Source organism: Hermetia illucens, chromosome 6 (assembly GCF_905115235.1).
Source record: "Hermetia illucens chromosome 6, iHerIll2.2.curated.20191125, whole genome shotgun sequence".
Classification (NCBI taxonomy): domain Eukaryota; kingdom Metazoa; phylum Arthropoda; class Insecta; order Diptera; family Stratiomyidae; genus Hermetia; species Hermetia illucens.
In genome coordinates, this window is record NC_051854.1 from 73,862,042 (window position 1) to 73,889,673 (window position 27,632).

The following is a 27,632-nucleotide window of genomic DNA, read 5'->3' on the forward strand; positions in this document are numbered from 1 at the left end:
CACTTGTGCAAACCCCGAAACCGAAACGAAAAACTTCACCATCAAATTGCACTACGTTAAGGCGATGCTGGGCATTTTCTAATTGTTGTCTACACTTCGTCGGATCGTAGTCACCGTGGAACCGCGAAAGCACAACGTGAAACTACAATTGCGATCTAAACAATACAAAAAGTGTTAAGAGTTGAATGAGAAAATGTCACAAGCAGATTTTCATTTTCGATCTATGCGAATGCGAGCCGAAAGCGGAACGTCAGAATATTTGATGTCATGTGCCAAAGAGCAGGCACCAGTCAGTCAGCTTTAGGCGTTGTTGCGTGAGCTGGAAAGATTGAACGGGGTACCACAACCGTTCGCGACCCTCCTCCCACAAGGAACATATGATCGCTCTTCCCAAATAGAATCAAAACAAACTCTCTGATGACATTTCGTAGATGTTTTTGTTTTTGCTCAGATTCGAAGTGACGGTACGAACTGGGTTGATTTCCAACAATGTTTGCCTAGAGAAGTATTCAGTGCAGTTAGTGTAAGGCCGCAGACACAAAGACAGTTCCGCGAAATGAGTTTCAGTCTTCCAACAACGAAAACTCTGGACGAGGAAGTGAATATTTCCACTTCGACCACATCGACTACTCCGAGCCCTGGAATGGAGGACGGCGACCCACAGCCCGAGATTCCGCAGTCGGACGATAGCGTGCAGTTTATCTTTGTACCGCTAGCCGTTTTTATAACTGTGATCTTCCTGTCGGCAATGGTAATTTTCAATGGTGTTTTCGTCGATTGCGTTGGTCCAGTTTTTATTATTAAGTGCGCCACAAAGGACTGAAAAAATCGATGGTGCTCTGCGCGGCTGTGGCGGGCAGTGATTTATGGCCTTATCTGTTATGCTAGAACAAACAATGGAAATTTTCTGGGAGATAGTGAGAGTAATCATGAAAGAATCCGAAGTGATATGGATTTTGAAAGTGCTCAAAATATACATGCTGGGGACAAACCTCTTTCTTTCTTCGAAAATTCATTCAGTGACTCAGTAATTAGTCCTCGAAATTATTAGTTTACTGATTGCGATTGGGAAGCTTTGAATGACAAATTAAACAGCACCCAAGAAGTATATAAAATCGTCTTGAAAAGTTGCGATTAGGTACTATAATCTGACTGGAGTGCTGTGAAAAACTCGAAAGTTGTAGGCGAGAGTTGGGCGGGTGTAATTGATAAGCACTTTGCACTCTCTCAGCTTAATTAAAACACGTGATCTATCCTAGAAAATCGCTTTAATCATGCATCGTATGGGGACAAATAATTTATACGAAGTAACCCTTTTTGAATGCTAAAAAACTGCTATAAAAACATTTGTTTGTACGAAACCCCTGAGGAGGAGAAGCTATAGCTTCTGAACCTTCAGGCCTTGGGGGACAATTGTACTCAACAATCCTATCTAACGGAATAACCCAGATTCGTGGATGTGATGGTGCCCGTCGCAACTGGAGAACATCGGTACCGAAGATCTGATGTATGATGTGTCCGTAGGCGGGGTATTCACATAGAAAATGCTCCGTGGATTCCGCTTCCTCATTACCGGGGGGACCAGTACCATCTTGAATAATTCCTATTCTGAACATATGTCTAGTAAGTGAATTATGGCATTCAATGCTCCTTCAAATTCCCTTGTTTTTCGACAGGATAAATTTTGTGGTACGCATGTTCGGTTCTGATAGGAAAGTTTGGTGTGCCTAGCAGCATTTAGGCTCGTGTCAACTGTCATTGCGAGAAGCGGCGAATATAGCTCTCTGGTGGCTCGACAGTAGCCAAGCCTTTCATCTACCAAAAAGATAGTGTGTGTTAATACCCATACGGTGTTGGCCCTGCATTCGTGAAATTAGCAAAGAAATTAAAAACACAAGAAAGGGAAAGAATAAAAACAAGCAAGTGGAACTCTGTACCATATGCAAACTAGCCCATCTCGCACCTCTCTACAGGATTAATAACCAGGTGATTAAATCCAAGAAGGGAGAAGGTGGGAAGTCAAGTCAACATCACCCTACTTAAGTATCAGTGGCCCAGGCATTATATCAACACTATCTGAAGGAAGAATTCGAACTATCAGAGCACCAGGGGGGCTGCTCTTCCTAAGAAAGCAAAATCCGAACCCAGAAGGGTCACACATGGCGACAGTCTAGCTTCCCAAAGCCATAGAGATGGATACGGAACGGATATACGGACCTTTTTATCACCCAAAATGGGGATCTAGGCTGCGGTGAGTATCTAAAAGTAAAGACAAATGACTTTGCCTCATGGTCGCAGTAGATGACGAATTCTTGGAGACGATCAAAAGCCATAAGTTCCGTATCAAATACATCCCAATACAGTCGCACTGGGAGAAACTGGAGTAGGATGCTTCGGGGGATACATCCCTGAAAGAATCGTGCAGGTCTTAAGGGCAGGATCAAACAGAGGAGAATACTTGCTACCCATTGGGAAGCGAAGCTGGGCGACAATGAAGGTGGACACCAAGCCATAGACAAGTGGTATGTCGGTAGAGGATGTCGATACTCTACCATTGGAGGAGAGAAGCTCAACCTTTAGTAATTTTAAGGACGACTTCCAAAGGCAATGTTCAAATAGGAGTCGACTCGACACTCGAGACCCATTCGTAAACTGAGAGAAGATTGTTGGTCTGAAAGGGAGATGTGTGGCAAGGGTGGTCAAAATGTAGTATAGGTCTCACGGCGAAACGTGGGTTGGTATCCATGATGGAGCATGAAACCTTGAAAACCCCTGACGAACCAACACCAACTCTATTACCAAACCCTATCTCCACCTCCACGTGGTGACCGTTGGGAGCGCTTTATTGACGAAAAGCTGTACACGAAGAATTGTGAAGGCGAGTATCCCGTGCCTAAAAACGGGACAAATTGTACCAACTGGTCCTCCGGGTTGGAAGAAATTTCCCTACACGAAAATTCGAAGTTACGAAGCCACAAAAGGAGCCTCGGACTGGGTTGACTACACAACGACAACGGAATTTGTACATTTTCTCATCAAACGTACGCTCCCTGTACAGAGATGTAGCCGATACCCTGTCATAACATAGAGCTGATGTAACAGCGTTGCAGGAAATGCCTTGGACAAGTACCGGTTTCCTGGAGATGAGTCACTACACATTATATTATAGTGGCCCCTATTCCTCGGAGTAGGTTTCTTAGTCAGCCAAAAAATGAAACCTACTGTTATCGGCTTTGAAAACATATACTATGCGCTTGCGAGGCAAATTTATAAATATATGGCTCATTAGGGTTCACGCCCCTTCAGCGGATATTGCAGAGTTGGAGAAGGATACCTTCTACGAGACAGTACAACGAACCACTCCCAAGTATGATATAAAAATCATACTTAGAGATTTCAACAGTCAAGTAGGGACGGAACCCGCATTCTGGCGATACGTTGGCTCCCACAGCTTACATCAAAATACAAATGATAACGGACTGCGACGAAATGGTTGTTGGAAAACCTGATTTACGCGGAAAACGGTCCACAAACAAACATGGTCCCTTCCAGACGGGACCAGACTACTTTCAACCAAATTGACCACGTGTTGATCGAACGCCGCCACCTCTCAGCCTTGATGAATGTCAGAACTTATAGAGGGGCTAATATACACTCGGATCACTATCTCGTTGGTGTGGTTCTCCGAGCTCGAATAACAACAGCGCCCACAATTCCCTCTGACAATCAGGTGAGAGTTAACCCTGAAGCCATCAACAACGCAACACTTCGCTAAACCTATAAGAGGCAAATGGATGCCGCAATAAGCGCAGTTAACAGAAATCCCGGGGATGAAGCATCAACAAATGGTCTTCACAGTCACCTGAAGAACGCTATTATAAATACGGCCACAAACATACTTGGCCCCAGTCGCAAAAAGTGTCGGAACGGCTGGTTCGACGATGAATGTAAGCTAGCAACGGAACGGAAGAATACTGCATACCGAGTAATGTTGCATTCTCAAAGGACGTCGACACGCGCGGATGCTTATCACGGACTCCGAGGAGCGGGGAAGCGACTTTATAGACGGAGAAAGGAAACCTGGGAGAATCAACAGGTATGCGTTTCCCCCACACCAAACTGAGACACTCGTTCCCCTCGTGTTTGATTTCTCTGAGAATAACCGTAATGTCCTCATCCATGGAAGGTCTCATCTCATCCCGCAGAGGATTCGTCTGTTTTCCACTTAACACCTTCACTGATTTGAGGCGTCCGGTTTGCATAGATTCGATCACTCGAACTGGCATCAAGTCAGATCCGTTCACGTTTCTGACTTCATTTTCTTCCGCCTGTTCCGTAAATAGTATAGGAGAAGTTACAAGTAGGTTGGATTCACTCTGTTGTCCCTCCACCAGTTCAAACCCCATCCGGGGTTCCGCCCATTGTGGGAGAGCGATGTTCAACAGTTTCCTAATATGGTTGAATTTCAGTCTGTCTAGGAAACAGTGGAGCACCATATGGTGACTTCCCCTGGGGACATTCAAATTGTTTTGTTCCAGTTCGAATAACAAGCCTCCTCTCCCGTTTGTAGACTTGTCTTTCCTGCCATTTATGAACTTTACCCTCCAGTGCCCGAAGTCCATGCTCGGGTTCTGTTCACCCAACATGCGGATGATGTCCTCTGCCTTCCTTCGAGGGCCCGGTGACTAACATCCGATATGTTTTGTCCTGCGCACCTCAGTGTTCACAATAGCGAACTTGGGCCAACCGTCAGAACTGATAGCTGGGATTACCTGCTGGAGCCACTTTAGGGTAGCCTTGAGAATACACTCAAAGCCTTTCCTGCTGGTCATAAGAGGCGACTAAAAGGGATAGAAATTTGTGGGCTAGCAACCTGCAAATTTTGAGACCTTATTGCTACCGAAACGTCAACAATGCTTCGGATAGGGACGGACCACACAACCTTTGGTGTCGAAAACGGACTATGATTGGTTTCCCGAATGTGCGCACGTTCCTCGATAAAGGTAGCGAGATTTCAGCGATATAAACTGGACGTTCTGGTCCTAAGCAAAGTAAGATGGTGGAACTCTGGAGAGTACTCCTCTCCATCTTGCTACATTAATGGCAATGTGCTTTTGTACTCTGGAAAGCAGACACGAATCCGGGGTGGGGTTGCATCTGACAACTATTGCAAGGCGCGCTCTCTTGACCGGGGAGCCGGTTCCTTATAGACTTCTAACTGCAAGATTTCGCCCCAGGCTGGAGAACATCAGAATTGCACAATGCTACACACCAATGGAGACTTCCGATGTAGTGGAGAAAGAACCCTAAATTCGGGGTGAAGCGGTTGGCGTTAGTTCAGCAGGCGTTTCCCAGGTTTTATGCTCCATCATGGGTACCCAGCCGCGTTTCGCCCTGGAATCTATACTACTCTTTGACCGCCAAATTTGCGGCATTGCACTAACATAAACACAAAAACGTGTGTAAAACTGTAATGGAATTTGGGTTCTAGTTCTTCTTTTTCTCCTTCTCCCTTGCTATTCGGGATGTGGTGTGATACCCTCGACATAATTTGCTGCTTGCGATGCTACGAGTTATCATTATTACAGGAGGGCAGCTTTTGGCAAGCTAATAGGCTCAGTTGGTTTATGTTATTCAGTTTGAAGTCTTGAAATTCATATGCCAGGGGCTTGAGTCAACTTTAGTTTCCGTAGCCATAAAAAGAATCTTTGCGAATTTAATTTGATCGCCAATTGTTTAGCATTTTTAAGGTATTGCTAATTTTGTGCTATAAGGACCAAATTCCTTATTGTAGGTCTATCTTATGGCTCGCACAAAGCGCAAAATGATTACTCGAATCTACAATAGAGTCAGATCGTCATCCGATTATACAATGCTCGAACCTTCTGACGTCGAACACGATGAAGACAACGAAGACGATCCGAACGAGTGCCTACTAGCAGGAAAACTGCAGATAGAAAATGTAAGTTACATGAATAAGATATTTTGCTATCTTTGTTCATTTGTCCTTTTTGCTTTCCAGAGATATGATTCGTATTCCATTCACTCGTACAACTGTTCACAACGAGAGCTCTACACCTAAAGTGCAACAAACATTACCAAAGACTTAACTTTATTATATTTACCGCAGAAGCAACGTTGCCTATGCTTTTTACCAGTATTTCAAAAAGAACAGAATTGAAATCTCCACGCTATTCTCCAGTCATTCAATTTAGGGGAAAAACTTAATTGAACAATTTTAGAATCAAGGAATCTAACCAAAAAAGAAAAAATCTCATCTACTTATTTAAAAAATTACAATTTATTGCACTCTATGGCTAAACGCATTGCTATGTAGTGTTACTTCTTACAACACTTTTGTCGCCACTTGTAAACTAAGGACTTCGGACCATCCCACTATGGATAAAGGGGAGCAGCTGCTTGTCAGTCGGTTTGAAAAGCTCTGGATGTAAGATCGTAGAAGCCGAAGAAGATGGCGCCGCCTAAGGTGATCCAAATGACCCGTGGCACGACTCCTGCGAAAAGCCTGTGAGAGGAAAAGAGTGAAAATTTATTATGAATGTTTGTTACAGCAACACCAATTGCATTTAGATAACAGTATTAGTTTATGTGTGATACGGAAGAGAGCGAGAGGTACGTTATGTTAAAAGATTGAATTTGTTTTTATCTCAATTTAGTACCTTAAGTGTTCCTTGGGTTGTTTAGCTTTTATCTCGAATAGTCTAATAAAATATTATGTTTGAAAAAGATGTAGTTTTGAGTAGTTGTGTACCTTGAGAATATCAAATGATTGAAACACATCATCAAAAATATCAATTTCAAATTGATGTTGGTGTTGAGACAACGTATTTTATTCAACATGGAAGCTTTCATTACCATCGCGCTTGATGTGCAGTGATAAGTTCAAAATAACGAGACAAATACAAGACGAACACATTCATTTATGAAAATTTTGATTATGGTATTTTATTGTTGTAGTTGACAAACTCATTTTTTCGGTATCGGAGACGGCTCGTTGATAGGGGCTGTGGAGTTTTGATTCGGGACGTACGTTGATACATCGATCGTAAGAGAGATCAGCTATGGAGTGGCATTTCATCCAGGTTGCGCTGATGCGTGAAGCAAAATCCACGATTAGTTGAGAGCCTTGATCCGCTCAGTTCTCAGCAGGTCGGAATCACTGACAGTAGTAAATTCTGTTTCATTGGTGTTGGTTTTCTTCAGATTCAGACCGTGCTGCACGAGGTAATCATTCCATTTTTGGACAACTTTGGAGTAACAAGGCAAGCTGAGAAAGCGTGGCTGCGACATACGGCTTAAACCAGTAACTGACCATTTGGTACAGTGACGGATCCCTCACAGGAGAGGGAGCGGGCGCCGGTGTCATTGGTCCAAGGAGCAGGTACATTAGCATATTCCAGGCGGAAATATACGCCATAGACAAATGTGCCTCCTTTAATCTCCAAACGAAATACAGGGGGGGAAACATAGCTATTCGCACCGATAGCCAAGCAGCGATCAAGGCACTTAGGTCCGACCAGGTGAACTCTAAACTGGTATGGGAATGCATTGAGAGACTGAATACACTCGGCTCGTCCAATAAGGTCTGGATACTTTGGGTTCCAGGCCATGTTGGGTTGGAAGACAACTAGCCAAGCCTTATGTGGAATCCGAACCGGTTTCATGGCTATGACTCTAAGAAATGAAGAGGAACGGTTGAGGGAACTATACTGGGCGGGCCTACCAGGGATGGAGCAGTCCAGGGTGGTTATTGAGGGATACGAACCCATGCGCACAAAGGATTGCTTAAGCCTCACCAAAAAGAACCTCCGAATCATAGTGGGAATTCTCACTGGTCACTGTCGGCTGAACTATATCTACGGACACTGCCTGCAGGTTTTGTGAGGAGTGTGACGAAACCTCTATACACGTGCTAGGACAGTGTCCGGCCCTTGTGCAAAGTAGGTCGAGGCATCTGGGACAACACTTAATACCAGATGCAAAGATGAAAGATCTGGAAGTAGGGAACAAAGTTCCTGACGGTTGTAGTCTTGCTTGAGATACTATGATCAATAGGTGCACTATAACCAGTAAAAGGGGCACAATAGTTCTTTAAGGCCGCGGTGCAACTTTCCCTTAAAAGAATAATAATAATTCGGATAACTTGCTCGAGAGAAGCTTTCTTGTGAGACGTTAAGAAAACATCTGCATGGAGCAGTAGAGTAGGCCACCTCGGGACCAAAACGTAGAATTATCTTATTCATGTTATTGCTGATTACATTCAACAAGCTTTTTAATGTTGGCCCAAAGTTTTTGCCAAGGCTTAACGAAAGCAGAAGTATAAATTTCTTAGAAGGCGGAAGCTGACATGGAAATTTTTTTGATGATATCAATAAGATTGAGATCTTCATTTTCGGCACATTATAAAATTTTGGACAGTAATTTACGTCTTTATCGTCTTTTCAAGCTTTCGATGACACCTTGATCCATCAGTTGCACCAAGCTTGTCACATCAGGAGGAAGAAAGATAATTTTCATGTCATCTGTCTCAACTGTTAGGTTTCCACGATGAGTTGGAGCATTATTCAGAAATAGGACTGGTTTAGTGGAAAGATTTGCGCTCTTAAGATGGCACTTTATCTTCGGAACGACTTCAAGCTCAAATCATTCTTGGAATAAATCAGCACTCATCCTTGCTGATTGTTGTGATATGTAGAATACTGGGAGGGATGATGGTTTAGCGGACTTTCCAACAACGAAAAAAGGAAGTTTGTGTGTTTCTACTGCATTTGAAAAAACAACAACCGTGTCCCGCTCTTTATTCTTTTTAAATCCAGAAGCCGATTTTTCATGCCTACCCAAACATTTTTTTTATGGAAGCATTTTAAAATTGAGCCTCGTCTCATCCATGTTATACCCTTGTTCTGGTTTTAATTCCTTTTAGTACTTCTGCAAACTTGGAAAATCAGTCGCACCTGAAGCATCCGGGGACAGTTTTTCTCCATTTCATCATCATCATCATCAACGGCGCAACAACCGGTATCCGGTCTAGGGCTGCCTTAATAAGGAACTCCAGACATCCCGGTTTTGCGCCGAGGTCATCCAATTCGATATCCCTAAAAGCTGTCTGGCGTCCTGACCTACGCCATGCTCCATCTTAGGCAGGGTCTGCCTCGTCTTCTTTTTCTACCATAGATATTGTCCTTATACACTTTCCGGGTGGGATCATCCTCATCCATACGGATTAAGTGACCCGCCCACCGTAACCTATTGAGCCGGATTTTATCCACAACCGGACGGTCATGGTATCGCTCATAGATTTCGTCATTGTGTAGGCTACGGAATCGTCCATCCCCATGTAGGGGGCCAAAAATTCTTCGGAGGATTCTCCTCTCGAACGCGGCCAAGAGTTCGCAATTTTTCTTGCATGAGGACTGGCAAGATCATAGTCTTGTACAGTAAGAGCTTTGAGCCTATGGTGAGACGTTTCGAGCGGAACAGTCTTTGTAAGCTGAAATAGGCTCTGTTGGCTGCGCGGATTTCATCATCGTAGCTGTTATCGGTTGTGATTTTCGACCCTAGATAGGAGAAATTGTCAACGGTCTCAAAGTTGTATCCTTATTCTTCTTCGTGTTTGACCAGTGCGGTTTGATGTTGTTGGTTGATTTACGTGTGCAAAATCAACTTCGTGTCGTTTTCTCTTAGAACCGCCCCTTCGCCTTTCTTGAAGGAACCAAAGAACTTCATTAACTATCTCGAATTTCGTTTTTTTAGTGCATCGAGCTATGAGATTTTTATCCGATTCCATTTGGGGGCAGAATTCTTCTTCTTTCACCAGTCATTTTCTGTACTTTTCCCCACATTTAACTCTGAACAAAGTTTCATTACCGATTCATCTTTGTCGATCCGTTAAAAGCACTCACACGTTTCTCCATCACCACAACCACATGCCATTTTGTATCACACAAAACCTCAAAAAGAGGTGGAGAAAAGGATGATTATCGACAGAGGCCCAAACCGACTTTTTTACGCCTGCCACCCTTCGACCTTTACTAACGCAGTAGACAATTTCAATCCGGCGCAAGAGTACCGCAGGCACTAGATGTTGTCACAGTGCATACTGGTGTGTGTGACATGCGGTCATACATTTCTCTTTTTCGGTATTGGAACGGTTGCATTTTCTTGCAAGTCAGATGATGTCCAAAACTCCTCAGTAGTGCTAGGTCTTCGATTTGTAGAGTTCAGCCGCGATACCGTCAGATCTTGCTGCTTTTTCCGGTTTCATTCGGCTGACTGCCTCTTCGGCTTCTGTGGCGGTGGCAGTCGGAATTACGGCAAGTGTTGACAATGCTATCGCAGGATTTCCATTAATGGATGTGATGTTACCCGTGGCAACTGGAGCACATCAGCACCAAAGATATGGTGTCTGATGAAAATGCTCCGTGGATTCCGCTTCCTCATTACAGTATTTCCATCTATCATCTTATAAAATTCCTATTTGAGTATATGTCAAGTTAATGAATTATGACCTGTCAGAATGCCTACAATATACAATGCCTAGTCTTCCTACTTTTCGACCGGATAAACTCGACGGTATGCATGATAGGTTCTGACAGGAAAAATTTGGTGTGTCTAGCAGTATTTAGGCTCTGCGACCTGTAATAATGGGAAGCTTGTTCTCAGTTTATGAAGACAGAATTAGCCAATGCTACTGATACTCCAATGGCTAGTTCCGGTCCTGGCATGGGGCCTCTAGACCACTACATTAAACCTAGAAATAAAGTTCAAACGGCTTCTGCATTTCTGAAAATTCTCAAGTTGATCGAAGGACTACTCAACGACCTCAGTGCAGCCTGGCTATCGTTGCAAATTGTGATGCCCTTGCCCTTCAGCCGCTCGTCAATCATATGCTTCAGCTTGAAAAACCGTTGCATATTGTTTCAAACGAAAGAAATCTACTTCTCGTTTTTATTCGAGAGGTAGACTCCGGTTCCAGAACCCTGTTCTGTTTTTGAGACATCAGTGTAGAAGACCTCCGTGTATCTCGTTACGCATTTCTTTGGGACTTCCCAGTTTTCTCTACTTTTTTTGAGGGTAACTTCATATCTTCTACCGAACAGATTTGTAGCGACCCAAGAATCAGAAAGCATTGTAAGAACTAGATTCAGTTCTGCCAGTAACCCTTCCAATGCTCTATACTCTCTCCCCCCCTGTCCGTTGTTTCCCCATAGATCTAAGTGAATTAGTCTATGAGCTGCTCTCATTGCGATGTTTTGATTAAATATACCCAAGGACTGCAAGTTGAGGAACGTATTTAGAGTTGCGCCGGATGTCGTGCGCATGGCACGGGCAATACCCAGGCACGATGAAAACTTTTTGTCTTATCTTAACCCACCATACCACGAATGCATAATCTGCCAATCGGCCTAATGATAGCAACGTATCTCCACATTACCACATGAGTCCTGAGTCCCTATGTCGAAGCAGTATTTGCACAGCCCATAGGATGTGAGAGCTCCTTTCAACTTTACCTCTACATATTTGTTTCAAAGGAGCTTTATATCTAGAGGGGCCTAGAAGTGGCGAAAGCACATCCTTGAGGTAAACTTTTCTTGCTTCTACTATTAGGTAGCGATCGACAAACACTTCAGGGCACAGCAATCGTCTGGTGGCATTACCAAATTTTTGTAAAGGCGCACATTCAAACACCCGTTCAATGGCCACGAACACCCCCGTCGTATACTCACTCTTCAGAATTGGATCCTCTGTTCATCCTCCACTTGCACAATCATTACACACAATCCACCTGTCAGCGCAACTGAAGTCAAGGAAGCAATAGCACGAATGAAATCGGGGAAAGCAACAGGACCTGACAACATCGCATCTGAGTTCTGGAAAGTGAAGAGTTGAGATCCAACACAAATGGCTCAGTGAATTCTTCAATCGAGTCATTCAGGAAGGTAAGAAAGTAGCACAGTTCCAATATGAAAAAGAAATGTAGTCCAGCAGAATGTTCAAATTACCGTCGGATCCGGTTGCTTTCCTATAACGTGCAGAGTTTTGCATTTTTTGCATTCTTGACAACCGTATTTGTGAAATCGTTGCAATAATCGTGAATCAAGCCGGGTTTGTGAAGAACTGCGGTACTACTGACGCGCTTACACATGGAGAAACACCGCGGAAAACTTCATCCTCTTTACATTGCATTTTTGGATCTGGAGAAAGCATTTGACCATGTACCATATGAACTAATCTGATATGGCCTACCACAACACTTAGTACCAGAGGAACTCGTGCGCTGGGTTAAATTGTCCACGATCCGAAAAGTAAAGTTCGAAGTACGACGGGTGTATCAAAACCGCTTTGCGTGTCTATCAGCGTTCATCAAGGAAACACCCTCTCACCATTCCTCTTTGTTCTTGCTGTGGTCACTGTCACACGGCACCTCCAACGTCCAGCATCCTATACACTGTTTAATGCGGATGATATTTTTCTGGTGGTCCATAGTAAAAATGATCTCGACCAACTTGTCCAAAAATGGACGTCCCCACGTATTCGAGGGAGGCGATCAGACCCCAAGTCTGTAAGGGACTCATCTGAAGTGGCTCTTGCCACAAAGCCTTACCAGAGGTTATCTGGTACTATGGGAACTGGGATGACCCTCTGAGAGCATATGCTCCAGGAGAATTCCTTCAGGATGTGCTCTCGGCCCGATTATTTGCGGTGGGAATTCATGGTGGTTGTGGTTATGCCTCCATCGCGGGTAGAGTTCCTTGGAGCTCAAGCGTGGAGTTGCGCTGTACCACTCGGGTGCCGTACTCCTTAGTTGCGGCAGAGGTGGTAGAAAGGCCTTGCATCCACTGGTATGAATGCTGAGCCTGAACTCGGTATAAATCAGTATCGCTGTGCTAGTCACGGCGGGGCTCTGATTGTGGTCTCAAAATCATTCCGTGTCCGAAGATTATGCCTACACGGTAGATACTCACGTTAAACCTCCAGGACCTTCATGTCCAAAAATGGAATGACCGCCTCATGCAACACGGTCTCAGATTGAGTCTGAATAAAAATAAATTTTTGACGACCGATCTCCAAGAAACCAACACTATCCCTGTCAATGGCAGTGACCTGCCCAGAACTGACCGATTTGAATATCTCGGGTCAATGCTATCAGTCAATGGAGAACGGCGCTATGAAATTGCTTTCCTATTAGCGCAACCTGGATGAAGTGGCGTTTTATAACTGGCGTTCTTTGGGATCGAATGTCAATGTCGTCTGCCCTGTCGCCCTTTATGGTTCTGAGTGTTGGCCGACTATAAAGGGCAATGAAAGGCACCTTGCGGTAATGGAGACGAAGATGTTGCGTTGAACTAGTGGCGTGACATGCCTTGATCACATCCAAAATCAGGATATCCGCGATCGATATGGGGTTGCAGCGATCGTGGAATAATTCCGAGAGAGATGTCCTCGATGATATGGTTATGTAATTCGCGCCAAGATTGCTCTGAAATGGATAGTAAGCGACCAAAAGCCCGGCCGAAACAATGGTGGCCTCATACGTTGGATGGTGATTTGAAGGCATCACGACTACATCCAGATCAGGCCTTTATAATAATAATAATCGTTGGCGCAACAATCCATATTGGATCAGGGCCTTGAAGTGTGTTAGAGCGCTTCATTCAAGACCGTAACGGTACACTAGGAGGCAATGTGGTCAGCATTGCGCTCGCCCGAGATTATTACCCTTATTTGACTCAGGTACTCAGTCATAGCTGAATCGACTGGTATCCGACGTCAAATCACGATACAAATCCCACTGCCACCAGCGAGATTTGAATCGTGACCTTCCGTACGACAGCCTTGTGCTCTAACCACTCAGCTATCCGGACACATCAGGATCAGGCCTTTGATAAAATAAAATGGCACAACCAATCACGACAAGTCGACTCCGCTTGTGAACGGAATAAAGGCTGAAGAAAAAGAGGAAGTAGATTTGCATTTTTCCTTTTGGAATGTTTCGTTTGGTAACAGGAACTGCATGAAAATTATTGTTTTCAATGAGTTGCGATATAAATTTTACAAGCTGATTGTTAATTTTTTTTTCGCGTAAATATAAAAGCTTCGGTTTTTACAGCTCTCTGTATGCTGGATTCATAGAGCAATTTGAATCAGCGTTGGTTTGAAGAGGCGACTGATTCAGCTTGCGAGAACTTGGCAGAATTCTTCGCTTCTATCGACTTGGGATTACGTTCAGGCTTCGTAACGGTGATTAATGCCACTCTGGGTTTTCTCATTGGGCTCCTTTTTGTGTATATTCGCATTATATCTACCCATCGGCTCGTTCGTCAGTTCGGAGTTAAAATACTGATACATGCCCGTCCTCTTTGGAGCACCATTACCTTTTCACGGGGGGGTGCCGCTGCAATTTTTTAACGGAGTTAGAGAGGAAGGATCTTCTCTTTCTTATTACATGCCCCCTGTATCCTCTCTCCTTAACGATGTATGGTTGAAAATAGTGATATAACAAAGACCACTTTGTGGGACCATATCCTTTTAAGGGAGAATGGCCGCCATAGGTATTTATCGGGTTCGCAGATCTCCCCGATCTACCTCTATAAACTCTTTATTCCCTCTGAGGTGGGGTTGAAAATTCATCCTAGCGGCTCCTCACGGCATTGGAGACAAAGGGGTTGCGTTGGACCAGTGGTGTATTACGCTATGATCATTTCCGAAATAAGGACAATCGATATAGGGTTGTCCCCATCATGGAGTTGTTAGAGAATTCAACTGGTGATTTAAGAGCGTCGCAACACCACCCGGAGCAAGTCTACCATCGAGGAAAGTGATGAATCTGACCTGACGATGGCTAAAGAGTTGTTTTCCGTCCTATGTTCAAACACTTAAAATTTTCCCGTTGATAATTCGCAAAAACAAAAGGAAAAATGCAAGCGCTTACCCAGCAATTCCTCTGTCTTTGTAGATCGGAGCTAGTACCGAAACCAGATTGAGCCTATTACTCCCCACCTGGTCAGCCAGCATTATCCTCGTTTTCGCTAGATCCAAAGGTGTGGTGGCGGCTGCGGAAATCCCGCCGGCACATGCTCCGCAAAGGGCCACGGCAAATGGCGTTAATGTGGTACCGGTAGTACTCGTCCAGTTCGCTTTGAAGAATTCCCACAATGGGAACTGTATTAAAGAGAAAGGCACTTCCCGCAAAATCGTGGTTAAGTAGCCTCTGTACAAGCCCCTGCTTATTCCTTCCGTCCTGTAGGCGTCCCATAGAATTTGTACTGCATTTGTGTTCGCTTTTGAGAGCAAAGCTTGTCTCCGCTGTTTGGCTATCTCGACTGGAACTCGGATCAGACAAGCTGCCTTAAATGCAAGAGATTAAAAGTGTGAATGTGGAATAGGAAGTTAGAACTCACAATTTCCGCCATCGACGCAGAAAACATGTGAATAACTGGCACATTTTTCTGCTGAGTCTGTTGCTCCAGGTAAAATTTACATCCTTCATACACGCAGAAGAAAAGTGCGGCTAAGAATAGTGGAAATAGATTCGAAAGTTGATAGAGCTGTTGCGATAAATTTTGAGAATTTACCAGTGGGAGCACTTCCAGCTGCCGTTGGTGCTAGTCCTTTATATATGCCTGAAAATCCTCCTGACCGCCAAAATCCTCGTTCGCTTTGTAATCTTGTCTTAACCGTATCAATCGGAAATAAAGCAATATCCACAACTAAGCCAGCTACCCCGCCGGACTGCAATAGAATTCTGAGAGTGAAAGCGTGTATGAAAATTGTGATTTTCTGCTTACAATCAACGCCGACATAAATTTGTAGTGAGAAGTGGTCGTGGCCTCGACTTCCATTTTACTTGATGTCTGTCAGCTTATTAGATGGAATTCAATCGCAAATTGTAGGCTCCATCCCATAAGTTCTGCCGATAACCTATCGCGAGGGTTCTGATAAGCACAGTAAATGTTTGATGGCTCTTTGTTTACATTCTTATTTGCAATGCACAACTGATACCGATTAGGCGTTATTGGAAAATCATCCATCACTGGACTTTGGCGCGAAATTCCAATTTGGAAGTGGCACACAAAAGCATTCGATTTTTACTCAGGAATTCGAAAGCTACTTGTTGTGTAGAAATAGTAAAACTCCGTGGAAATTTCACCTAAATCTTCTGCCAATGCACAGCAGTGAAAACTTATACGAAATATTTCACGGGAACTGTTATACAGCGACCATGTCAACTTCCAAACTGGAATACTTTCCCGCCTAATTGGCATTTTTGCTCTCCGCTTTTGGCCTTTTCGCATTGATTGCTTGTCAGACGAATTGTCATCAATTCTTGTTTGGCTTGTTTAGTCCGGGTTGGCCTGAGTGTTTCGATTTGTGTCGCGAGTTTGTTGTGATTCTGCATTTTGAAAACTTTTATTTGTACGATTGACTTCAGACAAATACAAAAGGTAAGTTGACATGTAATTCACTACATTTATGGTGGCAATTGAAATTTGATTTATTTGCAAAAGTGGCATTGTTGAGGTTATGTTAACGGTTTCCGGAGATCATTTATTTTCTAAATATTCTGGAAGTTTTTATTTAATCTGCTTAAGTGATAAGCAGGCCATGATAGGGTTAACACAGAAATGCCCCCCGTAGTCTTGCCCAGGTTGAGAGTGTAGTAAATTAGTGGGAAACAACCGGCAGGGATTCATACAGTGCGCAATTCAAATCTTTGATCAGCAGCGGTATGAAACCTTTTCATGTGTATTAAGAGGATCAAACCTGTACAGTGTATTCTTCGGAGTATTCTTGAAAGATGTGCTATTTGAATGTTTGTGTGTAAGAGTGTCATCAAGTGTGATCGACCAAGGAGCCCTTTCGGTTCGCATCCTTGTGTTTTCCGTCCTTTTTTGAGGCATGTGTTCGATATATAAGACATGTGCTTGGCAGATGCGAGGCCAGGTGATGAGGCAAGCAAGCCAAGAAAAGGCCAATGCACAAATAGTCGAGGAAATGCACAAGAAAGTCACTAGTGCTGTAGTCTAGCTATGAGCGGGATCTAGCACTATTAGCTAACACAATACCACAGTTTCATGAAAACTCTTTTCTTGGTGATAATGCGGCATATGCACCATCGCACTCGGTTTTACGGAATGGGCTTTAGCGCCCACAAAACTTCCGGAGAAGTTTGCACTTTTGCTTAATTATTCTGCGCGGCGGCCACCCACTCGTCATCCATTGCAGGGCAGAGGCTTCCGTTGTATAATGTAATAATGACAATAGTTCCAAAAGCCTTGTGAGGTGGGGCTTATGAATACACTCACAGCCTTCCCTGCTTGTCGTAAGAGAGTACTAAAAGGTATACAAATTTGTGGGCTAGTAACCTGCAAATTTTAAAACCTTTGTTACCGAAGCGTCAACAATGCCTCGGATAGGGACTGACTTGACTTCAACGACCTTTCATCATCATCAACGGCGCAGCAACCGGTATCCGGTCTAGGCCTGCCTTAATAAGGAACTCCAGACATCCCGGTTTTGCCCCGAGGTCCACCAATTCGATATCCCTAAAAGCTGTCTGGCATCCTGACCTACGCCATCGCTCTATCTTAGGGAAGGTCTGCCTCGTCTTCTTTTTCTACCATAGATATTGCCCTTATAGACTTTCCGGGTGAGATCATCCTCATCCATACGGATTAGGTGACCTGCCCACCGTAGCCTATTGAGCCGGATTTTATCCACAACCTGACGGTCATGGAATGGCTCATAGATTTCGTCGCTATGTAGGCTACGGAATCGTCCATTCTAATGTAGGGGGCCAAAAATTCTTCGGAGGATTCTTCTCTCGAACGCGGCCAAGAGTTCGCAATTTTTCTTGAAGAACCCAATTCTCCGAGGAACATATGAGGACTGGCAAGATCATTGTCTTGTACAGTAAGAGCTTTGACCCTATGGTGAGACGTTTCGAGCTGTTATCGGTTGTGATTTTCGACCCTAGATAGGAGAAATTATCAACGGTCTCAAAGTTGTAGTCTCCTATCTTTATTCTTCCCGTTTGACTAGTGCGACTTGATGTTGTTGGTTGGTTGGTTTTTGGTGCTGACGTTGCCACCATATATTTTGTCTTGCCTTCATTTATGTGCAGCTCGAGTCATCATAGGCTAGTTGTTGGGTGGACTTAAAAACGAACGTACTTCTCGCATTTACCTTAGCATCACAGATCACTTTGTCCAGGGCCAGGTTAAAAATGACGCATGATAGGGCATCCCCTTGCTGCACTGTGTGATATCCCTTTTGGGTATGAGACAGATAATGCCTTTTTGCGAATCGTCAGGCATTGATTCGCTGTCCCACATCTTGAGCACAAGTTGATGAGCCACTTGGTATAATTGGTCGCCTCCATATATAACCAATTCGGCTGTAATTCGATCGGCTCCTGACGACTTATGATTTTTAAGCAGATGAATTGCGCGGACTGTTTCTTCAACACTTGGTGGTGGCAGTATTTGTATGTCGTCTTCAGTTGGCGGGACCTCCAACTCGCCGATGTTCTGGTTCTTCAGCAGTTCATCAAAGTGCTCAAACCATCGCTGCAATATACCCATTCTGTCGGAAACCAGATTACCTTCTTTGTCTCGGCAGGAAGAATATCGAGATGTGTAAGGCCTTATCCTGCTGGCTTGTTGGTACAACTTCAGCGGCTGGTGCGGTTACTTTTCGAGTTCACAGACCTGTTGGTTCTCCCAGGTTTTCTTTTTCCGTCTGTGAAGTCGCTTTTCTGCTTGAGGGAGTTCCGCGCGTTCCCGCGTCCTTTGAGAATGCGGCATTACTCGGTATGCAGCATTTTTCCGTTCCGTTGTTAGCTTCCATTCATCGTCAAACCAGCTCTTCCGACTCTTTTTGCGACTGCGGCCAAGTATGTTTGTGGCCGTATTTATAATAGCGTTCTTCAGGTGATTGTGAAGACCATTTGTTGATGCTTCATCCTCGGGATCTCTGTTGACTGCGCTTATTGCGGCATCCATTCGCCTCTTATAGGTTTAGCAAAGTGTTGCGTTGTTGATGGCTTCAGGGTTAACTCTCACCTGATTGTCAGAGGGAATTGTGGGCGCTGTTGTTATTCGAGCTCGAAGAATCACACCAACGAGATAGTGATCCGAGTCTATATTGGCCCCCTATATGTTCTGACATTTATCAAGGCTGAGAGGTGGCGGCGTTCGATCAACACGTGGTCAATTTGGTTGAAAGTGATTCCGTCTTATCATTTGTATTTGGATGTAAGCTATGGGAGCCAACGTATCGCCTGAATACGGGCTCCGTCCTTACTTGGCTGTTAAAATTGCCTAGTATGATTTTGATATCATATTTAGGACAGGCTTCGAGGGTTCGTTCTACTGCCTCGTAGAAGACATCCTTCTCCGACTCTGCAGTCTCCTCTGTAGGGGCGTGAACGTTAATGAGGCTTATATTTCTAAATTTGCCTCGCAAGCGCAGAGTGCATAGCCTTTCGTTTATGTTTTCAAAGTGGATAACAGTAGGTTTCATTTTTTGGATAAGAAACCTACTCCGAGCACATGGTTTACTGGATGGCCACTATAATATATAGTGTGGCAATTCTTCTCCAGGAAACCGGTCCCTGTCTAATACATCTCCTGTAGCGCTGTTACATCAGCCCTATATTGGGACAGGGTATCGACTAGCTTGGCAGCTTCATCTTTGTACAGAGAGCGCACGTTCCATGAGAAAATGCGCAAATCGTTATTCTGTTCTCGTTGTCGGGTTCGCCGTTGTGTTATCTGTCCAGTCCGAGGCTCCTGTTGTGGCTTCGTAACAAGTTGTTTTCCATGTAGGGTTGTCAGCCTTACCCAACCCCCAACCTGGAGGACCAGTTGCTACAATTTGTTCCCTTTTTAGGCGCGGGAGACTCTCCTTCATCCTTCTCCATCTGTAGCTTTTCCTTAAGAAAGAGCTCCCAGCGGTCAATACGTGAATGTGGAGATAGGGTTTGGTAGTAGAGTTGTTGGTGTTGGCTTAGCAGGCATTTCCCAGGTTTTATGCTCCATCGTGGGTAACCACGTTTCGCCCTGGGACTTATACTACCTTTGACCACCCCCACCGAAAACGGACTAGTGATGAATTGTTGTAGCTCAGTGCGAGATCATCTGCCCTTCAATCGCGGAGCCATCGGTACGAAGTTAGTGGGACAGACATCCAAATTACTCTTTTCTGCCCGTTTCGGATTGCTATTACGTTTACGTATTAATCGACACATTTTATTTGTGCATAATCGTTCACCTGCGATTTGCATATTTGTAGGCAAATATGCCGTCGCCTCCAGTTTATGATATCTGATGCGCACAAGGCAACGAACCTCGATCGGCGCGCTCTAAGCCTCTCGATTGCGACGGTTTCTGCGGGAAATCTTACCACATCAAATGCCCAAGTATTCCTGTAGTATTTTTGGAGATTCGAGCAAAGTTTGCCAACAACATATCCTATCGCTGCATTACCTGCCATGGCTCCACGCTGTCGGACGCGATACAGCTGCTTAATTAAAAGTCTACGACTTTGGCAGTTATTCAGCGCGCTGTCGAGGCTACATTTAGAATCACAGTCGAATGGAGTCCCTCTATCGGCGATATCAACTATTTCTTCAGCTGTTTCTACTTCTCCTTCTGACAAAGATGACAACCAAACCTAGCGATTCAGCACAATCACTAAATTTCCCTGAAAATGTGAATCGCAACACTAGTGCAGTCCCAAAAATGCAACGATCTACTAAATCATCGCTATCTAACTTCCACTTCTGACAAGCCGCTTCCTTGTGTCGCTAACTGTGTAGCCTCGACTTCTTCTCAGGACCCTGTGCATTAGGCCTCTCAATTTGAGTTGATGTCATCTGCACTTTCCACGTCAGGGTTGCTTCAACTGGCTCTACACCCCTAATTCAGCGGGTCCTATGCGACGAGTTACGGTCCACCGAGCCCCCGATCTTGTTTCGCTCCATCGCGCCTTCAACAGGACAATATCCTCAGCTTTCTCAGCAGACCATGAATCAACACATTCGCTCCATTTTTTTCCTGTCGCCAACGAAGCTCCACTTCCCGGCGGTGCTATATACCCTGGCACTTCATTAACCCATACCAGTGGCCCCGGGCTAAAGGTGGCGTCCCCACCGAAACAGCTCTTTACCTCTAGGCTAGGGTTTGCAACTTCTACGGACGATGTAGCACATGGAGCACATAAAGAGCAAAGTTGGTTTACTTTCTTCTCTGTCCTTCGTTAAACTGACAAACGACAACAACACTGACCGAGTGATTATGTTTTTCAAGGTCACCCATCCTCACGAATTCGACGTCCTTGGCAACCTTGCTTTCTGGCCTGGAGATGTATTCATCAAGCCAGACAAGCGCCCCAGTTCATCGGTAAATTTCAGGACAACCCGCCTGCCTCATCGAGCAATATAACTGGATCCATGTTTACTGCCCGTCTGTTTTATCAGAATGTTAGGGGTTTAAGAACCATGCGGAGGCCTTCAATTTATCTGTGCTGACTCAGCAACGTCATGCCATCTATATCTCCGAAAGCTGGCTGAACGACGCCATATTGAGTTTCCGGAAGGATATACCACTTTCCGCTCTGATAAGGACCGGGATGCATTTCGCAAGTCCACCAGCAGTGCGGTTCAGATACACTATCCGCCAAAGTCGTTTTCTCCTCCTCTGGCTTTCCTTTTGACTGCCTTTTTCTTCGTGTCTCTCGGCCCAACTTTCTCCCGTTCATTGTATCTTGTGTATATGTGCTTGCCCTTCTCACTTGTATGAAAAGTTGTTTCAGAGTTTGTCTGAACTCCTTACTGTCAGATTCTCTTCTCTCTCTTTCTTCCTTTGCGAAGATTTTAACCTCCCCTTGCTTCACTGGCCTAATCATTCTAGCCTCCCAATTCCTTCCAACAAACTCTCCCATTTTTCCCTTCTACTTTCTTCCTTTATGAACACTTGCTCTGCCCTAAATTTCAATAAAACCAAAAACTCCTTGGCCGCACTCTCGATCTCTTCCTTTCCAACGTCTGCAACTTCCACCGCCTCGTTATTGGCGGCACATTGCTCGAGCACAGAGCCTGCGTACGAGCAATCAGATCGACCGCTTGCGATGAGAAGTAGATTTAGGAGTCTTCTTCTGGATGCGTGTAACAAGAGAAGGTCTGATGGCCGCTTATGTCCGCTTGTGTGTTGCGTCCGCCTTTTCTTGCAAGGTTGAGGAGCTGCGATCCCCCAAGTTCAACATTGACCGCTTGTATGATCCAGGTGCCGCTTGACAATGCGAGAGCTATCTTGCTAATCGGGTGGCAGATATACTGAGTATCCCACCTGAGAATATCGATGAGCATTGGGCGTCCATCAAAAATGTTGTTTAGTGCTACACAGATCGTCGGCTATGTCCCGAAGGGGCTTCATAAGATCTGGCTGACCTTGGAGTTGTGAAAGCGAATGGATAAACAGAAGGGGTTGAACGGTCTATTGACCGCTGTGAACGATGGGAGACGCCCTCGAATTCCGATACCGAATAGAATCTCGCGAAGTTCAGCGTAAGGGTCGGTAATGGGAAGAAAGAATTTGCTTTTGCGCTGGTTAGGGAAGCGAAAGATACCGCAGAACGATAGCCGATAGTCTAACGAACGGTCGACTTCTCATCCACGATAACAACCAACTGGAGAGGTGGAAAGAACACTTCACCACGGTTCTTAAGCCTATCACATCCAGTAAGACTAGTCACGGTAGCATGCGGAAGCGGACTGGTCGACGCGGTTACAAAGCTTGTCGCGACGGTTGATACTTTTACGTTTAGGAGGTAGATCTTGGATCACGGTCGAGGTCTGCTTCCCAAAAAGGGCGTTCGAGTAGTCGAACGACGGGACTCTCGTCGGTCTCGACGATTTGTTGGTACCATCGTAAATACGGAGCTCAGGTGACTAAATGACTCTCTGAACCAAAGTTGCTTCCTGGTCGACACAGGTGCTGAGGTGTCGATTCTCCCTGTACCCGGTCCAAACATCCTAATTCCGCAAATTCTACGGCTGGCGGCCACGAAATCTTCTCCCATCCGCAACTATGGCTTTAGGCAGGTAGACGTGTGTCTCGAATTGCGCCGAACGTTTTCATAGCGTTTGATTCTGGCGGACATTAGCATCTCCATATTAGGCGCAGATTTCCTGTTACACTATGGGCTGCTGGTGAATCTGCAGAACAAGGCTCTGATAGAGCCCGCAACCTCGTTACATACGTCAGGGAAAATTTCTAGCTGCCAAGATGCATTCCTTCGATAATTTTCGAGGACGTTGCTGACCACCGCATTCGTGCACTCCTCAGAAAGTATTGCAACATTACTACGGAAAGCAGGTTCTCTTAGCCAGTTAAGCACGATGAGCAGCACCATATCAACACTATTGGCTCTTAAATCTTCTCAAAAGTTTGTTCACTTTCACCTCAGAAGCTTGCTGTTGCAAAAAAAGAGTTTGATGACTGGATGGAACAGGGTATCTGCAGACACTCCAATAGCTGTTGGTCCTCTCCATTTCATTTGGTCCCTAAACCAAACGGCGAATGGCAGTTGTGTGGTAGTTATTGGCGTATAAATGCTCAGGCGGTACTCATCCATGATTTTACGCAATCGCTTACGAACTGCCGTGTTTTTACGACCTTGGATCTAACCAAGGCGTATCATCAAATCCCTGTCGCTCTCGAAAACATTCTAAAGACGGCTATCTGCACACCTTTTTGACTTTTTGAGTCCACCAGGATGACTTTCGGCTTGTGCAACGCTGCGAAGACTTTTTAGAGATCCATCCACTCTGTCTTGTGAAACTTGAACTTTTATTTAATCGGATGATATTTTGGTCGTTTACTCTTCGGAACCTGAGCACTTGGAACATCTCCAGTGCATTTTTCAACGTCGCCTTGAGGCGTAGCATTACGGCCCAATAATGTGCCGAGCCCTCTGTCGAGAGTGGATTCCACGCTTTGCTGTTCCAGCCATGATTATCACGGACCAGGGAATGCAATTCGAATCTACTTTTCTCGCGAAGTTAGGAAGGCTCCTTGGCATAGAATTACTACATACCATCCACAGTCCAATGGTATGCTTGAACGGACGCTAAAGGCCGCCTTAATGGTCGCAGTTCTTGCCTTTCGTCATCTTCGGCGTCCGCACAGCCCAACGAGAGGAATACGCGGGCAGCCCCGCGGAGATGGTGTACGGGGGTCATCTGGGTCTCCCCGCCGACCCTGTCCTGGACATCAGAGCAGGGTTAAGCGACTCAGGAATGCCCCATCTGCTTAGAGACGCGATTTCGAAGATGTGACCAACTCCGCCGTTGTAACATGCGACAGCGAAGGTCAACATCCCCTGGGATCTTGAGATGTGTACACAGGTCCTCATTAGGGTGGACGATCTTCGGAGGCCGCTGCAGCCACCATACGAGGACCCTTTTGAATTTCTGGAATGAGGCGAACACTCGTTCAAACTCGACATCCGAGGCGGGCCCAAGTGGGTCTCCTTGCCAAGGCTGAAGACCTTCGACGAGCCGACGTCCGCTGCAAATAAAGCGCCCGCGGAGTGTCAGATTCTCACAGTGACCCTCATTGGCGGGATCACCTGGTCTGTTTGCTTTGTTGAATTCGACTCGGCCGCTGTATTCAATGCCTGTTGAGTCCCATCTGCCGACCAGCTAAGGCCTCCAAGAAGTCTGTCGGCTCGTTGGTTCCAATAAAAACGCAAAGTGTATTTTTATTAACAAAGAGGATGGTGCCTCTTGCATAAACATCTGCGTGGTGGACCACTTTTTCCAGGGTGAGGTTAAAGGGGACGCATGCTAGGGTATTCCCTTGTGGTAGACCGTCATTGATGTTGAATAGTCTCGAAGGTGATCCTTCTCACGACCAGCAAGAAATTCACCTCGCATACCACTGTTATAATTCATGGTGAATATGAGGAGCCTACATATTATAGACCCCTCCAGTTTAACAATCTACAAAAACGAACTTCAACAAATAACTTTATAAATTTCATTTTCCAAAAGCGCGGTATTTATAATGTGTTCGTGACGACTTTCTTTACCAGCGAGCGAGCTACATGCTAAAGTCCTCAACGATTCTTCCGTCTCTACCGGGAACAACTTGTCTTGCCCTTCTCAACTGATGTATGGAACAGGGACATTCCGGACATGAGTGCCCTCTATCGGCTCAATCAATAATATCAGTCCCACCGGCTAATGTTTGATAGAAAAACACATTTCGTATTGTATAGAATTTTTATTAAGGCAAAAGCGTTCACAAAAAAATATTCAGCATTAGACCAATTTTTTTTTCAATTTCATTTTCTTGTTCGTTGAAAGTAGTATAACGGCAATGAAAGCATTGCATCTTAAATCGTTGCGAATAACATATTCCGATAAATATCCCTTTCCATCTTACGTTCATTTCAAAACTACGTTTAAAAGCAATTTTAGGAAATAATTTCTTGGTGGATTTAAAACGAGCATTCGTTGAAACTGACTTGAAAGGACTAGATTTATGAATATATGTGTTCGTTAATAAAAGGCAACTGGCGTTTGTAGTAAAAACACGAATAATTTCCGAAGAGATGTTAACAGAATAAGGTCCTTAAATGATGGTCTAACGTTAAGACAATACATGATAGTAAGCGTGATATTTTTTGTATAATTTTTTCTTGTTTTTATAAAAATTATATCGTTTAAAACCATATCTCAAATCTCAACAATGTATGTAACGTATTTCTGTAGTTCACATTTCAAACAGATTTAGATTTTCTGTTGTCTTCAATCTTTTCTTGCGGATGGAGCTATGTTGGGAGTTTTTTACTTATATCATTAAGGCTGAAAAAGGGTTATATCTCATGATTTTCGACAGCAGGATCCAAAGAATTGAAGTTATTGAACATAAAACTACTCCACCCCATCCTAGATCGAGTGACCATGATGTTGTGAAGACCCGAGCGCCAAGGAGATTCTGTGCTGCTTTTGCTGCGCCACGTACTGCTACTAGTCCGTCAACAGTCCCATCGAAATCGCTATCCAGTAATGGTCGACCTTGTTGACGTTTGAAATGGATTATCATAAGAGTGAATAGTGCGAAGAGGGCTGAAATTAAAATGAAACTTATTAAGTGTTTTATGTAGTGAAGTTAGTTTTACGAGTGGGTCGTAAAAAAGCAATTTGTTTTGAAGAGCAGGTCTCCAATTTGAAATAATAAACAACTTGTTTTTTCTTATTCGCTAGTGTTGATATTTTTATTTTTGCAAATTCCGATATTTCGGGAACCACTTGTTCCTCTCATCAGTGCTAACAAGTCCTGATGAAGGAAACAAGTGGTTCCCGAAATATTGGTTTTTGCAAAAATAAAAATATCAACACTAGCGAATAAGAGAAAACAAGTTTTTTATTATTTCAAATAATTAATCGCTGGAAACACCGCATAATTACACTCAGATAGGTCTCCGATATTTTTTGACGTAATATTCATTAAACTGAAGCAGGTTTCGTCATCTTCCTCACAAAACCTGTAGGCAGTGTTTGTAGATATCCCTAGCTTCCCTAGGTGATAGTTCAGCTGACAATGACCAATGAGAATTCCCACTATGATTCGGAGGTTCTTTTTGGTGAGGTTTAAGCAGTCCTTTTTGCGTATGGGTTCGTATCCCCCAATAAGCACCCTTGACTTCTCAGTATAGTTCCCTCAACCGTTCCTCTTCATTTCTTAGATTCATAGTCATTAAACCGTTTCCGATTCCACAGAAGGGTTCTGGCCCGTGTAAAGGCGTCCCTGCTCCTTTCTTAACTAGTTCGTCCGCTGCCTTGTTGCCTTCCAACCCAGCATGGCCTGGAACCCAAAGTATCTAGACCTTGTTGGACGAGCCAAGTGTATTCAGTCTCTCAAGGCATTCCCATACCAGTTTAGAGTTCACCTGGTTGGATCTAAGTGCCTTGATCGCTGCTTGGCTATTGGTGAGAATAGCTATGGTCTGCCCCCTATAGTTCCTTTGCAGATTAAAGGAGGCACATTTGTCTATGGCGTATATTTCCGCCTGGAATATGCTAGTGTACCTGCCCATTGGCTTAAAGTACATTTTCCTTGGACCAATGACACCGGCACCCGCTCCCTCTGCTGTGAGGGATCCGTCAGTGTACCAAGTAATCATTTGCTGGTTTAAGCCGTATGTCGCAGCCACGCTCTCCTAGTTTGTCTTGTTACTCCAACGTGTTTCAAACTTCTTATCGAAGTGAAACCTCGTTGTCATGTTATCCCTTGGTATCAGCAATTCGGGATACCGCCTAGAAAGGATATCTATTTTCCTTCGATTTAGGCAGCTCCCCGCCTCACTCATGCCATCCTGAATATTGCCTGCATCTGTATGTGCAGATGGAGAGGGGTTAATCCCAGAAGGACCTCCAGGGATGCCGTTGGGCATGTCCTCATTGCCCCACTGATACACACGTAAGCCAGCCTTTGGAGCTTATGTAATTCCCTGGCTTGTATGCTGAGTTCGGTTCTTTCTGCCCAGATCACCGCTCCATACCATTGGTCTTACTATTGCAGTATATATCCAAAGTAGTA

The 27,632-nt window shown here is 44.6% G+C and overlaps 4 protein-coding genes across 4 annotated transcripts in view; 2 read left to right on the forward strand and 2 right to left on the reverse strand.

Annotated features, from left to right (window-relative positions):
• The first annotated feature begins 338 nt into the window (after window positions 1-338).
• Window positions 339-6,747, forward strand: LOC119658777. Its single transcript, XM_038066475.1, has 3 exons — window positions 339-751; window positions 5,795-5,962; window positions 6,023-6,747. The coding sequence occupies exons 1-3, from the start codon at window positions 557-559 to the stop codon at window positions 6,080-6,082; spliced, it is 423 nt and encodes a 140-aa protein (XP_037922403.1). The 5' UTR covers window positions 339-556; the 3' UTR covers window positions 6,083-6,747.
• Window positions 6,280-16,007, reverse strand: LOC119658775 (S-adenosylmethionine mitochondrial carrier protein homolog). The gene is made up of 5 exons (XM_038066473.1): window positions 15,810-16,007; window positions 15,597-15,753; window positions 15,423-15,532; window positions 14,954-15,369; window positions 6,280-6,526 (listed from the first exon to the last, which is right to left on the reverse strand). The coding sequence occupies exons 1-5, from the start codon at window positions 15,861-15,863 to the stop codon at window positions 6,424-6,426; spliced, it is 840 nt and encodes a 279-aa protein (XP_037922401.1). The 5' UTR covers window positions 15,864-16,007; the 3' UTR covers window positions 6,280-6,423.
• Window positions 16,008-16,329: 322 nt separating this feature from the next.
• LOC119659500 (protein NASP homolog) overlaps window positions 16,330-27,632 on the forward strand; it is a 129,188-nt gene continuing 117,885 nt past the window's right edge. The window contains exon 1 of the mRNA XM_038067624.1: window positions 16,330-16,466. The gene's annotated coding sequence lies outside the window, so the exon portion shown is untranslated. The remainder of the gene's footprint in view (window positions 16,467-27,632) is intronic.
• LOC119659501 overlaps window positions 25,296-27,632 on the reverse strand; it is a 56,401-nt gene continuing 54,064 nt past the window's right edge. The window contains exon 4 of the mRNA XM_038067627.1: window positions 25,296-26,158. Coding sequence (XP_037923555.1) covers window positions 25,881-26,158 — 278 coding nt within the window. The 3' untranslated portion in view covers window positions 25,296-25,880. The remainder of the gene's footprint in view (window positions 26,159-27,632) is intronic.

What these genes read in the sequence shown, in the direction of transcription:
- LOC119658777 (XM_038066475.1), top strand. Translation starts at nt 557, where the DNA reads ATGAGTTTCAGTCTTCCAACAACGAAAACTCTGGACGAGGAAGTGAAT. An exon ending in TGATCTTCCTGTCGGCAATG is followed by an intron (nt 752 to 5,794) that starts GTAATTTTCAAT and finishes TCCTTATTGTAG; the next exon opens with GTCTATCTTATGGCTCGCAC. An exon ending in GAAAACTGCAGATAGAAAAT is followed by an intron (nt 5,963 to 6,022) that starts GTAAGTTACATG and finishes TTTGCTTTCCAG; the next exon opens with AGATATGATTCGTATTCCAT.
- LOC119658775 (XM_038066473.1), bottom strand. Translation starts at nt 15,863, where the DNA reads ATGGAAGTCGAGGCCACGACCACTTCTCACTACAAATTTATGTCGGCG. An exon ending in AGCTGGAAGTGCTCCCACTG is followed by an intron (nt 15,533 to 15,596) that starts GTAAATTCTCAA and finishes CACTATTCTTAG; the next exon opens with CCGCACTTTTCTTCTGCGTG. An exon ending in AAAGACAGAGGAATTGCTGG is followed by an intron (nt 6,527 to 14,953) that starts GTAAGCGCTTGC and finishes TTCCTCTCACAG; the next exon opens with GCTTTTCGCAGGAGTCGTGC.